Source organism: Heliconius melpomene, chromosome 6 (assembly GCF_056956725.1).
Source record: "Heliconius melpomene rosina isolate 202511_hmr_F chromosome 6, ASM5695672v1, whole genome shotgun sequence".
NCBI lineage: Eukaryota > Metazoa > Arthropoda > Insecta > Lepidoptera > Nymphalidae > Heliconius > Heliconius melpomene.
The window spans coordinates 4242668-4257404 of record NC_140394.1 but is presented as its reverse complement, the minus strand read 5'-3'; the positions used below and the strand labels follow the sequence as shown (position 1 = coordinate 4257404).

Sequence of the window (14737 nt, the reverse complement as noted above, 5' to 3'; positions counted from 1 at the left end):
TGCTGAAAATTTATTAAATTTGTTCTTTCCTTCTTAATAGAAAACTTAAGTTAAAAAGTTGTTGTTTAATGTAACGCAATTGCTTAGACCGATTCTCAATCACAGGTATCAAATATTAAGTTATTTATCAACAAAAATATATTTTTTAATTACTCCTTTGTAGTCTATAAAATTATAATTCAGTCGATTTCAGTCGATTCATAAAAATAAACAAATTCATTGATGTCTTAAAAAATTAATGATGTTATCACGTTAAGTTATCGTCCGTTAATCGAATTTACAGACAACCAGTTTTTTTACCTTTACGGTAACCGTATGTAAATCCTGTACGTAGCAGGGAACCTGAGAACCTAGTGTTAATATACTCCGTTTCCAATTCTCAATTTGTACATTCACTTATATTTATTGAATAATCACATGCATAAAATAACACACATTTTTAAAAAATTATAATCTAAAACGAACGTCGACGTTTAAAAACTCCCGAGGTGCAAAGTATTATTTGAACTGAAACAACACAGCAGAACGATAACTGCATTTTAACCCTCACCTCACACTGAAAAATCAACGGAATTTTCAACTCAAAAAATACGTAATACGGACTTAGATTTAAAACGTGCACTTTGCCTGAACAATCCCGCTTCGCCTTTCAGTTGTAGCCTGTAGTGGCTAGCGGGCTCTCGACACGACCGCCGACGATGATAGGGCACAATCCCTCTATCCTCTACCGATCCTCGTCAGCGACTTTTTGCCTTTGTCCTTTTTGAACCCCCAGGTGAAAAATTACTTCAAGTATACTTTGAGATGGTCTTGAATTGGACAGATTACAATTGTTTAGGTTTTTATATTTAAATTTACATTCCAAGTTAACATTTAAAAAAATATATTATAAATAAATATAAATAAAATCATTTATTTAAAATGAGACCACTCGTGGCGAAGGTTGTGGGTTCGATCCCCACTCGAGGAAATAAAATATGTATTTAATATTTTCAATTTTTCTCTCTGGTGTCGAGGCAAAGGCGCGGCATTCACTCAACACGCAATGCCTCCAGATTTCGGCGAAAAATCCTGTATACCCTGCTGTGTGCGGGATACAGCGTGAAGCTGATAAAACGTTTAGTGTTTCGAATGTTGCATTAAGAGATATTAATAAATCAATAGCAAAAAACTAAGCAAAAACTCATTCGATAAATAATATTATACAAAGGAGAATATTGCAAATTACCTTAGCAATGAATAGTTAGAACAATTCTTATATTTTCATGGTTTGTGGCTAATGAGGCACGTAACAATACATTCGTATAACGTTAAACCGAACGTAGCTTCGTTAGTCAGCATTTCAGAACGATATTGCTGGCGTAATGATACGTAAGCTGGGAAAAGTATTTATATATTAGACTAGCGGCCCGCCCGCGGCTTCGCCTGCGTGAACTACGTTATTATTCTGTCTCCATGAGTATCTACGTCCTATAAGTGGACGTCCATGCAAAATTTGAGACTCCTAGCATTTGTAGTAACGAAGTTTCATACAAACTTTCAACCCCAAAAACAACCCCTTAGAAGTCGAATATTGCAAATTCCCGTCTAAGCACTTATGTCCTATAACTCCTATGCAAAATTTGAGATTCCTAGCACTCGTAATTTCTGAGATTTCATGATGAGTGAGTCACCTTTCGATTTTATATATATAGATATACTCGTATGTCAATATATATGTTCCTGAGCAATATAAAATTTTTTTGAAGAAGACATTTTTAATTTTTTGTCGTAATGAAATTGAATTTTGAGTTTGTTTATGTGAATATGCATATTTAATTAAAAATCAAACAAATCAGCTTCACAAGGCAGAGGGAACCTAGTGTTAAGACACTTCGTTCCAGAATTCGGGAGAAAGTGATTCTCCCTAATTCTGGAGACATTGCGTATTGAGGGACAGAACTTAACGCCGCGCTTTTGCCTCGACACTAAAGCGAAGAAATGGAAATATAAACGTAAATAAATATTTCGCTTCCTCGAGTGGGGATCAAACCTACAACCGACGCGTTACAGTCACACTCTTGTGCCTAATTTAATAAATTTTCTCAAATATCACATCTACCTTAACGACGGCAAATTTTAGTCTAAAACTAAAATATATAATACAACTATCTTAAATAACACCGTGCACTAACAGTTCTCGTCTCTTTGACTTTTGTCCTCTAAAAGACTTGGAACACAAAAAATGCGCAATTAGTCGCCAACGAACGGTCTTACTAATTAACTTGATCAAGCTCCTTTATTTCAGAGTTCAACTCTATTTACATTCAACCCACATTGAAACGGTTTAGAATGGACGTAATAAATCGTGTCACATTTTTTTATTAGAATACTAGGTATTATTACAATTTAGCTTTCATTGTGACATCTGTACGAAATGTATTAAATAAATTATTTAAAATATCATAGAAACACCTTTAAGAAATCTTTAGAAAGAGAAAATCTAATTAATAATAAGAAAGCTTCTGAAACAATATCATTGGATGCTCGTACATGATGAAACATGGAGCCGTCGTAACGCAGTGACTCAAGCGTGTCAATCATACGACGGGTGTGGGTTCGATTCCGATTCCAACGAAAGAAAATTCGGCAGAAACTGGACATCGGAATGTCGGATAGATTGCCCTGGGTTTTTATAAACTTTCACTAAAAAAGAATATACAATAGCACTAGTCGTCTCATTTAATATTAATTGACTTATACAATTTTAATATTCACATAAGTAATCTAAACAGAAAAGTTTTACAATCAACCAGAGTAGTTTGAAAACTGAAGAAACAATTCATTTATTTGACAGTAGTTAATTGGCGTATCGTTGTTTACACCTCGCGTCCACATCCACACACTGCCAGTCTAAAAGTGGATTGGAAAATTGAATGTTTGTTTTGGTCTGGATCCTCCAGCCGCATTGCAATCCGGTGGATTGTGGACAAATTCAATTTTCTCCGCGCCAATAACAGATACGGATTGGGGGAGAAGAAATCGGAAATACACAAACAACGCTTGTTTAACATCGCCAGATAGCATAAAGTCCTAATTGACTGCTTTTAAACCAATTTACCACAAAGATGGATTAAATCTGAAGAAATAAATGATGCTATTATTTTCAAGTGAAAAGATTTTATTTAGTACAATTGTTTGGGCTTTCCACCTTCGCTATAGGTTAATATATTTTGTTACTTAAAGAATTTTGTTAAATGTCAGCTCATTTTGAAATTGAATTTGTATACCTACTAATTTTAAAAATATATTTAACTGCTTTAGTTTTAGTCATACCATGAGTTTAGAGTATAAAGTATTTTGTTAAATTGTTTATTTAACTAAACAATTACATTTTATTTTAATAATTTACATGGATATCGATTTTATATACCTATAAAAGAAATAAAAATAATAAAATAGAACTTGCTATAATAAATTTATTCTTAGATCTAAAACTGCTCAAAATAATTTAAACCTACTATGAAGTACTGCGCTTAAATGAAATCTTAAAATTAAAAAATAGTTATTATTGTTAAGATTTCAACATTAATAAAGCATTTCAAATTCTAAGCAAAATTATAATTTAATTACTTAATACAGAATAAGTACTTTTAAACGATATTTTACGTTTAAAGTGGCGTTTCACAAGACAGATTCTCTCGAGTCTTACGAGATCATTCTAAGCTGCTGCACGGGTTGAAAACCACGTACTTCAATTTTTTTCTTATTCCCTTCGCGTGCACTTTAGCTTCTTAATTTATGGTAACTTTTATAGACTGAATTTTTCCACCCTTGTCTGTGTCCTTGAATGTTATTTTTTTTATTTACTACACTTTCTACTACTTAGGTACAACCGAGTGCTTAAATTAGTACATTTTTAATACAAAATCATATTATTTTTTTCTTGTTCTCTTCACGCGATCCCTAAAATTTGGAAAGTTAACAAGCAGTTAAAAGTTATTTCTCAATACTGATATTTTCACATAAATGTCAACTTTGATAATATTCGTGTAGAGTTTCAGTAGACGAATGGAAAAATATATATTGTTAATAAAAAGTTTTCAAGCTTTTAGTAGTAGTAACTACTTATGATTACAATATCAAACAAGAATAAGTGTACACCATATCTAATTAACATTTTTAATCCTCATTTTTACAAAATAGGAAAACAACGTCCATAATTTTTAACACGTTTCATTTTTTACAATATTTGCTTAAGAAAAACACTAAATATTAAAGAATTAATCTATAAAATTTTTCATCTTCATTATTTATACGTAAAGTTTTTACCACACAATCTTTAAAAAAAACTACATATTTTCTTAAACAAAAGTTATTAGGAAAGTTGTAAGATATATAGCTCTGCTGAGATTTCTTGAGGGCGCTGGCCGATAGTATTTGTAATAACTTCTAAGATAACCGGTGCACTTCGTAGTAGATGTACTTCGACGGCGCGTTCCAGGCTCTTTGGGGACATAAACACTATTAAAAGTTTCCCTAACTCCATGAGAGCGCTGACGCAACTAGTTTATCCATAGTTTCCATACAAACACCCTCGATAAGTTCTTAACATCAACATGTACTCGTATCATGCCAATAAAGCATCGAACCAAATAAAACTTATATGCTTATAATTGCTTTGGATTTCGGCACAGTGTTAATATTTTTGATTTTATTCGTATGATAATCATTATTTATAGAAAAAGGAACAGTATATAAATTCAAAATATTATTTTTTCTACTACAACATATTATTTTAATTTTGTATGTTTGTCTGTGAGTTTTTGCACCCTTATCTTAGAAACGGTTTAACCGTTTTTTTACTTAAGTACAAAATTACTACTACTAATTAAATTTATATTTCCATTTCTTCGTTCTAGTGTCGAGGCACAGCGCGGCGTTGAATTCTGCCAATCAACACGCAATGCCTCAAGAATTCGGCAGAAAGTGGGGAACGGAGTGTTACATTAGGTTCCCTCCGTCTGCCCTGCTGTGTGCGGGATACAGCGTGAAGCTGATTTGAGAAAATAATCTCAAGTACAATAATAAATCAACAACAATGTTCTAAAAGACAATAAGGTATTTAAATAAACAACAATATAAAATTTCTCCTAAATAACATAAGAATATCGATAAAAATATATTACTATAGCTGGTTCGTACGAAGCCACATACATTTCACTCCCAAGTGAATTTCTGTCCTTAAATTTCCGATGAAAACAAAGAATTCACGTATATATGTAGGTACGCGGGAACGGTGAATGAAAATTTACATCCTAATTTCCCAGGTGTATATTGCCGAGACTCTATTCGTCAGCCATATCAAAAATCAGAAAATCAAGCTATATTCGGTCATACGTGTAATATTATGTTGAAAATAATAAGAGTGAACGTAGGTATTCTATTTTCTTTAGCAGTAGATATTTTTTTATTAATAAATATGTTAAAAGATTTTGACTTTGAGGCCAAACGTGGGGCAGGGGCACAAGCATGCGACGGGTTGTGGGTGCGATTAAATATTTTCATTAAAGAAATTAAATATTTTCATTTCTTCGCTCTAGTATCAAGATAAAGCGCGGCGTTGAGTTCCGCCATTCAACAAGCAAGGATTGGCTGGGGAACCTAATCAAGAAAAAAAAAGAATCTACATTTTCGCATCAATATTCCTCTTGTACAGAATGCTTGCTTCTCTGAAGAACAAAAGAATAAATAATCTATTTTACCTACAACGTCATGTTCACCTTCTCTTCAAAGTTTAAGTATTAGCATTGCATACAGCGTAATTCATAAGATCTACTAATTGCGAACGATAACTAAAATGCTATTTCTGATTGCCGCTACCGTCTGGCTGTAGTGGTGCTCGAGACGGGTATTCGTCACCTGTTGAAAAATAATTAGGCAAAAAAATCTGCACTAAAACAAAAAATCAGGTGGTGTAGTTAACAGCAGGCTGTGTTAAGCACTCGACGGGGACTCGTGGAATTCTAGACGAATTTTTGGTGGGAAATTCATTTTGAATGTAATTATGTTTATGTAAGTGCACACTGTGTATACTCGTATTTTACAAAGAAAAAATCAACATAGAGCTAAGTTCTGACAATTGTAATTTTTATGTATTAGTTTAAAAAAATATACTTCAATAAAATATTCAGAATTTTATTTACGAAATTTTATCTAAGTGATGTGTATTAAGAATAACTTGTAAAGACATGACAGTAATCTGGTACATAAGGAAATTTATTATTGAAAAAAAATTACAATTTGTACATGTCGATAAATTTTATAAAGAAGACTTTAACGAATAATACATTTGCTTGTTTATACAAACTTTTTCTACTTTCTATATTTTTAAAATCAAAAGAATGTAATATTTATATTTTAAAATAAATTAAAAATGTATATAATATTTATATTGAAGTGCAGTATTTTTTTATTAATTCACTAATAAGCTATTGATGATTAAATACACAAACAATTTATTTGACTATTCCGCATAACATTAAATATAATAATCCATCCATCAGCCTTTTAAGGTCCACTGCTGGACATAGACATTTATTATATTATTAAATATAATAATATAATAAATTATAGTCTGGCAAATATGTTATTGATAATGGGAAGCACGCGCGGTAAATTGCGCAGTATACGTATGCGCAGAGAACGTTCGATCAGTGTTACCCTGTTATGTTGTTTTACCTCACACTTAGCAAATTACATTTACCTATACGATAATTAAAATATCTGATCATGTTTATGTTGTAGTAAATTATACAAAACGAAAATTTTATGAGGATATCTAAATATCGCAAAATAATCAGCTGTTCCATACATTGTTATCGAGAATAAAATCAAGACTAGCCCGAAAAGTATAATAACATTTTTGAGTCAATAAATAATTAATCAATTCCAAGCTTCTGCTTATATAACTAATGGCACATGATATTAACGTACATGTGTATAAACTATATACACACTTATGTACAACATAAACATTCAGTGTGCATAATACAAGCTTATAAACTATGCAGTATGAATAAAGAAATATCTAGCAATATTTAAACTTCTTAAAGATTATATAAAAGAAAATAATATTGGGTAAATTATTTCAATAAATTTTGAGGTACAAAAAATGAGAGTGCGGTATCCCTTTGCCATAGTTTGCCATTTGCGTCAGTGTGAGCGCTACGTCCTTACAGGAAATTCGCACCCACACATCTTTAAAGGTACAATCGAGCTCACACTATATTGTTCAAACAAGAATATAATTAATTGTAATTATTGCTTTGATTATTTGCTTTATTATTTATCAATTTTTATTTTTGCATGCATTAATTAACGTTTTAAATAAAACGGTAATAGAATTTTGATTTAATTTGGAGATATAATTTATTAACATAATTTATTTGTTAAGACCTCTATTTCCATTATTTAAAAAATTTTTTACTTACCCATAAGTTGATTTTGCATGTTGCCTAACGCCAAAATCTTGTATTTGTTTGCATGTTTTATATATTAAATTTACTTTTTAAATTTTACTTTTTTTATTGAATTTGGATTGAGAAGATTTGTATGTGGCCTCATTATAATAATTTAATTCAGTTTTTTAATTAATTTTTCAATTTACCATATCTTCATTTTGCATGTTGCTTTGGTGTTTTTTACTAATTTTTATAATATTACTAGATAAATATGCTCTACTACGCCATTCCGTATATATGATGCTATCATATGATATTATATTCATATTTCATAGTAATGAACTGATAGCGTTGCACTCGACTGTACCGTAGCCCGGTCACACCCCGCAACGATTCCCCGCGAGCCCTTACGGGGAATCGGTCCGGCGTGAGTGGGTGTCTATGTGCAGACATCAAAATACGCTTTCTGCGCAATTTGCCGCGCGTGCTTCCCATTATCAATAACATATTTGCCAGACTATAAATATAAAAATATACCAATTCGACATTGTCACATTTTACGTCAACGTCAAATATCAAAACGAGATCGAAAATGTCAATGAGCGGTTGTAAATAATCTACATGTGATATGTAAACATTTATAAATCTCCCTTTTTATTAGAACATAAATCGTTATCAAAGTAACAGTACAATATGGACCAAGAGACTGCTAAAAAACTTCTCGTTGAAGGCGGTACATTTGTGTTTCTCGGGGTGCCTCAAGAGACTCAGTTCGGTATCGATATGCAATGTTGGAATACCGAAGAAGATTTTCGAGGAATAAAAATGATTCCTCCGGGCCTACACTATGTACATTATTCTGCTGTTTGTAAACGAACTGGACATACTGCACCACGGTTAATAATTATTCTTAAATACATCAATGAGATAAACCTTTTACTGTTGTTAAATTTGTTTTTTTGACTTATTTGAATCTTTCTTGAGTAAATGTTTTTTGTACAGGTCAGGATTTATGCACTTTTTTGAAAAGACCGAGTTTTTGGTGAAGATATGGGATAAAGAGAAAGAAGATATAAGTAAAGATGAAATAAGCGATGATAGTGTTCAAAGGTTGAAAGATAATCTACTAAATATAGACAAACACCTAGCTCCATATCCATATGAAATATGGCAAAAGTGGAAATCACTGTCTTCTCAAATAACAGGTATATAATAATACAGCTGTAATATCAACAATAACATTTAAGATTATTAGAATGGTCCTGTTTTATTTATAAATATAAAAACAATTTTTAATCAAATATATCATGAAGCCTTGGTTCACCTTACTTTAATTGTCTTGTCTGTACATCACAATTATATAATAAAAGTAATCTTTTATTTAATGCCGTCACTTTTAATAATAACAGTATATGTAGTTCTTTTCCACATAACATATTAGATTGGTGCTCTTGTGATGCCATGTGGCACTATCTCACTCTATATACAAAGTTTCTGAGTTCATGTTCATTGCAACTCAAGGGATTATTTTCATTTCAAAATTTATATTCAATTTATTTTCATTTCCCCACTCTGATACACAAATTACAGCATTGAAATCTGCCACTCTACATGCAATATCTGGAAAATTTAGCTGAAAGTATGAAATGGAATGTCTTAACATTAGGTTCCCTCTGTATGAAAAAAATAATAAGCATACAAATGATACAACTTATTTCTTCATTTAGGTCAACTAGCACAAAAACTGTCACCAGAGAGTGGTATAATCAGATCCTCTGTTGAACTACAATCAATGAGCGATGAAGACAGACCTCGAGGAGTCAAAGCAAGTACATCACGAGATTTGACTGAATCAAATGAAATTACTGAGGAATCATCTACAGATCAATCTGAAGCAAAAAAGGTCAAAAGGATAACACAAGCTGAAAAAGAAGATGCAATGTTACCAAACTTAAAACCTGTACCAGGTGAATGGATCTAACATTTTTTTTTTCTTCTTTTTTTAGAAGTTGATAATTTTGCATATAGTGGAAGTAGGAGTGAAAGGTGTAACATAAAAAGCTAAATATAAAAGGTCTCGGCGAGAGTCCAAAAGTAAAAACTGTTTACAAATTGCTGATTGTCTCCATTTCTCTATGGATCCAAATTAAAACGTGGATGAAAATTGTATGGTCTAATAGTATTTTAGTTTATGTTTGTGATTTTTCAAAGCAGATAATGAGCATTCCATTACCTGTATATATTTAATTCTTATGTTAAAGAATAAGTAAGTTTTGTTGCTCAAAAATAAATATAAACTAAACAAGAGCATAAATTAAAATTATAAAATTCAATTTCACAGGAGCTTCAATGAGATTTACACAAATACCAAAGGACAAATATCCACCAGGAGCACGGCCAGATGAAATTACAAAACATTATTTAGACCAGTCTTATACTTTAGAAGTTATGATAACTCAACATGATGAGTACGTGTTGAAATATTGCTTATTTTTTACATTAATTTTAATTATCTATATATTTTTTTATCTTCACGATTCATACCGCACTATTTAACACTAGATTTCTTTTGCCTAAATTTGACAAATTTGTCAAAATACTACAGTGAAAATAATTTCTAAATCAGTTAAGCCATTGCTGAAATTAGCTTGAAAAAGGCACAGACAAACCGACAGACAAAAATTTTAAAAATCGGTGTTTTGGATACTATTACATAAATGCCCCTAATGTATAGACAATGATATGTTACAATTTCATTATATATATGTATAAATTTACTTTAAAGACAAGTCCAATTACATCATTGTTAACTACTTAAAGTATCAATTGTTTTTTTTTTCAGGCCACTACACATTATTGGTGAACTACAGTATGCATATTTATGCTTTTTAATAGGGCACTCACTCGACGCTTTTGAACATTGGAAAAACATTGTTGTAATATTGTGTTCTTGTGAAAATGCAATACACAAATACAGGAGTATTTTCTTCCATTTTATCCGAACACTCGAAGTGCAAATTCAAGAAATGCCAGAGGAATTCCTAGCAGATATAGTCATGAACAAAAATTTAGTTTATAAAAAGTTGAGGGAATTTTTCCGCACAGCATATATGATTAAGGTTGATGGACGACTAATGACAATGATTGATAGATTTAAAGAAAATTTGACAGATAAACTACAGTGGGACTTTACAGGACTTGATGTTGATGAAGATGACGAGAGACCTGTAATAGTGAAATTAGATCATGAATGAATAAATATTTTAATTAGTACTTTGTTTTTTTTATTTTGTTAGTAATTCAGTGTAAATTTTAATAATTTTTATTCTTAGTGTAGACTTATCTTAAAAACTATTTAATTAAAACGAAAAGAAAATTACTTTCATCCTTATTAGAATAAATGAACTACCAACTATAATAAAATTCTTACAAACCATAAAAACATATAAGTATCTAAATAAATTAAATGAAACTTTAATGTCTGTAGGGTATTTCTAAAAAATATAAAAAAAAACTTAATTGAAATTTAACCATTTATTATAAATCTTAATGGTATTGCAATAATATAAAACAATGTGATTGTTTATTTCTTCTTTTTAATAACTTTTTTTAATGGTTTCTTTTTGTTTTGTTTTTCAAATTTCGCCTTTTTAGGAGCTACTGGTGCATCTGAAAGCAAAAAGAGTACCTATATAATATTATTTTATTAGCTTTACCTTATATTCTGTATATAACGTGTGACCGTTATTTCGGTATTTATAAGAGATATACAGTTATTTCAACAAAATAATAAAAAAATAAATTATTCAAAAGTATTATTCAAATTTGTAGGAACAGGTTCAAATTTGAGACAGATATATTTATTCTTACTTTGAACATTCTTCCTCTTTTTTAGTTGTTTTCCTACACTAACATTTTCTTGAACCACTTTTTTGTTTACATTACTTCTAGTATTTTTCGGTACATTTGTAAGTATGGGTCTGAAAACAAAAATATATTGCATTACTTTAACAAAGTATAGATATAAGAATAAGATATTTTTTTTGTTAACAACAACACACTATATAGTCCATGATCTCTTATTGCTCCAATTGAATATGTTACATAGTGACAGAATACAACACGGTATATAGTGAAAATATGTAAAATTTTCATTATTATAAATTATTTTTTCCCCAAAAAATAATGAAATCACACCATCAACATTGTGGCGCAATGACATAAGCGTGTGAATGCAGATGGGATGGTTGTGAGTTCAATTAACAATTCCCCTGAGCGGGCCTCGGCTGATACGAAATATTTAATATTTTCGTATCTAATCATATCTGGTATCAAACGCTAAGCACATGGTTCAAATTCAGGTTCAAGCTCATGCTTCGCGATTTCGGCGAAAAATAAGAAATGGATTGTCTTAACACATTAACCCTCTGCATATTCTGCTGTGTGAGTTAGAGTGCAACTATGGTAAATCAAAAAACTCACTTTTTGTTTGGTTTCGTTTTCGGAATTTGCTCTTCCTCTTCTGATTCATCGTTATCATCATCTGTGTCACTGTTTCCGTCTTCATCACTCTCATCACCAGATGATATGTCATCATCATCATCACTGGCCATTAGCTTTTCAAATTCATCAGAATCAAAATCATCATTTTCATCATCACTCACCGACTCATCGTCATCATCATCATTATTGATTTTTATAAAATTTTGTAACGGCTTTATATCTTCAACTTTTATTTTATTCTTTTTATTTTTATCGTCTTTATTGTTTGCTTTCCCAGTTTTTTTATTTAATTTCTCATCAGACTCTGTTTCTGTTTTCAATGGATCATTCAATGTATTTTTTTTATTTGAATTCATTTTATTATTTTCTTTTGGTTCAATTTTGATTTTTTTCTTATTATTTTCTACTTTAACATCTGTTGAGTTAGCCTTAGTTTTCTTTTTTGTCTTTGTTTCTAACTTTTCTTCTTTTTTATTATCAACCTTATCCTCAACATCCTTTAATGCTTCTGGTACATCGACTGGCTTAAAGAAATCATAATCAATTCCTAAATTGCTTAATTTTTCTTTTGTTTTGGACAAACTATAAAAATAAAACAAATTTAAACAATGATAATTATTTTAACATTATTAATTAACAAATTACAAGAAAAAACCCTTATTAGATAGGATCCATAATATTTTTATAAAATAACACTTAAAATTTATTTCTATTTATACTACATTGTTTAGGTATTCTTGATCAAATAACTTTTACAATATACTTATAGTTATATAGCAAATGACTAGCTAAAGTTACTTATAATTATGTAATGACAAAAGACACAAATGGAAACGTAGGTTCTTAAATTAAATATTATTAAATTTTATATCATAACTTTCTAAAGTATATAAAAAAACATATTTAATACAAAGAATATCTTTAAAAAATAAGTAATTATTACCCTGCTAATAATTTCTTTGCAATTTTCAGCTCCTCTTCATCTGTTTTAATGGCATTGTATGCCTGTAAATATCAATGTTATTGTAGAAAAGGTTTCATTACATTTAATATATTAGTAAATTTAAATTTTTAAATTAATTATAACACAATTATTAATACATATAATACACAATCAATCATACTTTTCTTATTTTCAACCTTTGCTCACTAGCAGGATTATGTTGATTATTCCAATTTCTTCGGAGAGCATCTAATTTTTGTTCCTTTGGAGGAATATAGACAGCTGAAAATAGACATTTTTAAGTATTATTATATTTTTATCATAATAATAAAGTTTCTTAAATTTAATTTAAAATTAAGAAATTTTTATGATTATTTCTATTTGTTCCACAAGGGAGGTAGAGAACCTTGTATGTAACATGCCAGTCTCCATCAGTCCAAAATCGAGACTTTGCATGTTGACTCATCTTACTAGCATGAGACAATGAAAATAAGCCATTTTGATATGTGAGGATTGAACCAATGACCACTGCATTTAAAATCTGACACTGTCATTGGAACCACAATGTTAAATGCATATTAAAATATTTACTTATCTCTCTATATCTTATACAGTAAGAAGTTACAAAAGTATAAAAGAAGCATGGGTCATCTTTATTTAGTCTCTATACATGGAACTAAAAACTATAATTGTAATATTTTGTAAAATATACAGAAATATTTACAATTACTACAACATATACCAAAAATCTATTTTAATTAAATTATTACTTTGTATAATCATTTTATCAATTTACCTTTTAGTAGCCTTTTTCCCATTAAATAATTGTTCATAGTCTCAGCAACAATTTCAGCTACACTTGGTTGTTTGAATTCTACAAATGCAAAACCTTTTGAGTTACCAGTTTTTTTAGATCTAATTACCCGAACATTTGTAACTACTCCAAATTGTTTAAAATATTCTGTCATTTGTGGCTGAAATTTTAATAATACATATAAATATGAGACCATAGAGCATTACAAATGCATTGATTAACAAATCACCATGTTAAGTTTCAACATTCAACATGATTTCAAGTGTGAAAAATTTTGCAATAATAATTATTATTACTATATTATAGCAAGCATGTTACATTTATAAAAATAATTATTAACATTACTGAAAAACAAACTTACCTCATAAAAACCATGCGGTATATGAGAAATGTAAACTAAACCTCTTAATTGGCGCTTTTTATTTTTTTTTACTTTTTTAGTTTTCAAAGGTTTCTTCTTTTGCTTTACAGGCTTAACTTCAACTTTAGCAATTGCGGGTTTTTCTGTGTTTTTACTCTTCTTCTGTTTAATAAAATGATAAACATATACATATATTTGATGTTAGGTTATATGAAGTAAAACATTAATAAAGAGACAATACCTTTAGCAGTTTTTTTATGCCTCTAACAGACTTGACGAATTGTTTTTGCTGAGTTGAATCTAATGCGACATTTTCTTCCATTTTTACCGATATGATTCTATTTTAATATACTATCAACTATAACACAAATATAAAACCAGCGTGGTATCGTTTATTTTAAATTGACAGATGTTATTTAATAATTGATATTGACAACGACAAGTACGAAAATGAGTTTGACACAGGAATAATGTTGTAAAATATTCTGATCAAATTAACGTTCTTGAAAGGTCTAAAAAAAATTAAAATATTTGCTTATTAGTTACCGTACCCGTGTCTTATAATTTTAAAAGCTTTAACATCAAAAGATATATTGTTCAATCTGTATTTGTTATATCATCACTATCAAGTAATAGCTAAGGGTATATTTCGATATACACTGCGAGCAATATTG

The 14737-nt window shown here is 29.8% G+C and overlaps 2 protein-coding genes across 2 annotated transcripts; one reads left to right on the top strand and one right to left on the bottom strand.

The window, feature by feature from the left end:
* The first annotated feature begins 8010 nt into the window (after positions 1-8010).
* LOC146538153 (protein AAR2 homolog) lies at positions 8011-10715 on the top strand. The gene is made up of 5 exons (XM_085186585.1): positions 8011-8338; positions 8445-8647; positions 9170-9409; positions 9784-9910; positions 10285-10715. Exons 1-5 carry the CDS (start codon positions 8136-8138, stop codon positions 10694-10696), a joined length of 1185 nt encoding a protein of 394 aa, XP_085042711.1. The 5' UTR covers positions 8011-8135; the 3' UTR covers positions 10697-10715.
* Positions 10716-10961: 246 nt separating this feature from the next.
* Positions 10962-14492, bottom strand: LOC146538152 (uncharacterized). The gene is made up of 8 exons (XM_085186584.1): positions 14305-14492; positions 14064-14225; positions 13685-13862; positions 13070-13170; positions 12889-12950; positions 11925-12527; positions 11313-11422; positions 10962-11111 (listed from the first exon to the last, which is right to left on the bottom strand). The coding sequence occupies exons 1-8, from the start codon at positions 14383-14385 to the stop codon at positions 11026-11028; spliced, it is 1383 nt and encodes a 460-aa protein (XP_085042710.1). The 5' UTR covers positions 14386-14492; the 3' UTR covers positions 10962-11025.
* Positions 14493-14737: the final 245 nt, after the last annotated feature.

Coding starts and splice junctions, on each gene's coding strand:
- LOC146538153 (XM_085186585.1), top strand. CDS start 8,136: ATGGACCAAGAGACTGCTAAAAAACTTCTCGTTGAAGGCGGTACATTT. Junction 8,339..8,444: donor ACTGGACATACTGCACCACG/GTTAATAATTAT, acceptor TTTTTTGTACAG/GTCAGGATTTATGCACTTTT. Junction 9,410..9,783: donor AAACTTAAAACCTGTACCAG/GTGAATGGATCT, acceptor TCAATTTCACAG/GAGCTTCAATGAGATTTACA.
- LOC146538152 (XM_085186584.1), bottom strand. CDS start 14,385: ATGGAAGAAAATGTCGCATTAGATTCAACTCAGCAAAAACAATTCGTC. Junction 13,863..14,063: donor TACCGCATGGTTTTTATGAG/GTAAGTTTGTTT, acceptor TTAAAATTTCAG/CCACAAATGACAGAATATTT. Junction 12,951..13,069: donor AAAGGTTGAAAATAAGAAAA/GTATGATTGATT, acceptor TGATATTTACAG/GCATACAATGCCATTAAAAC.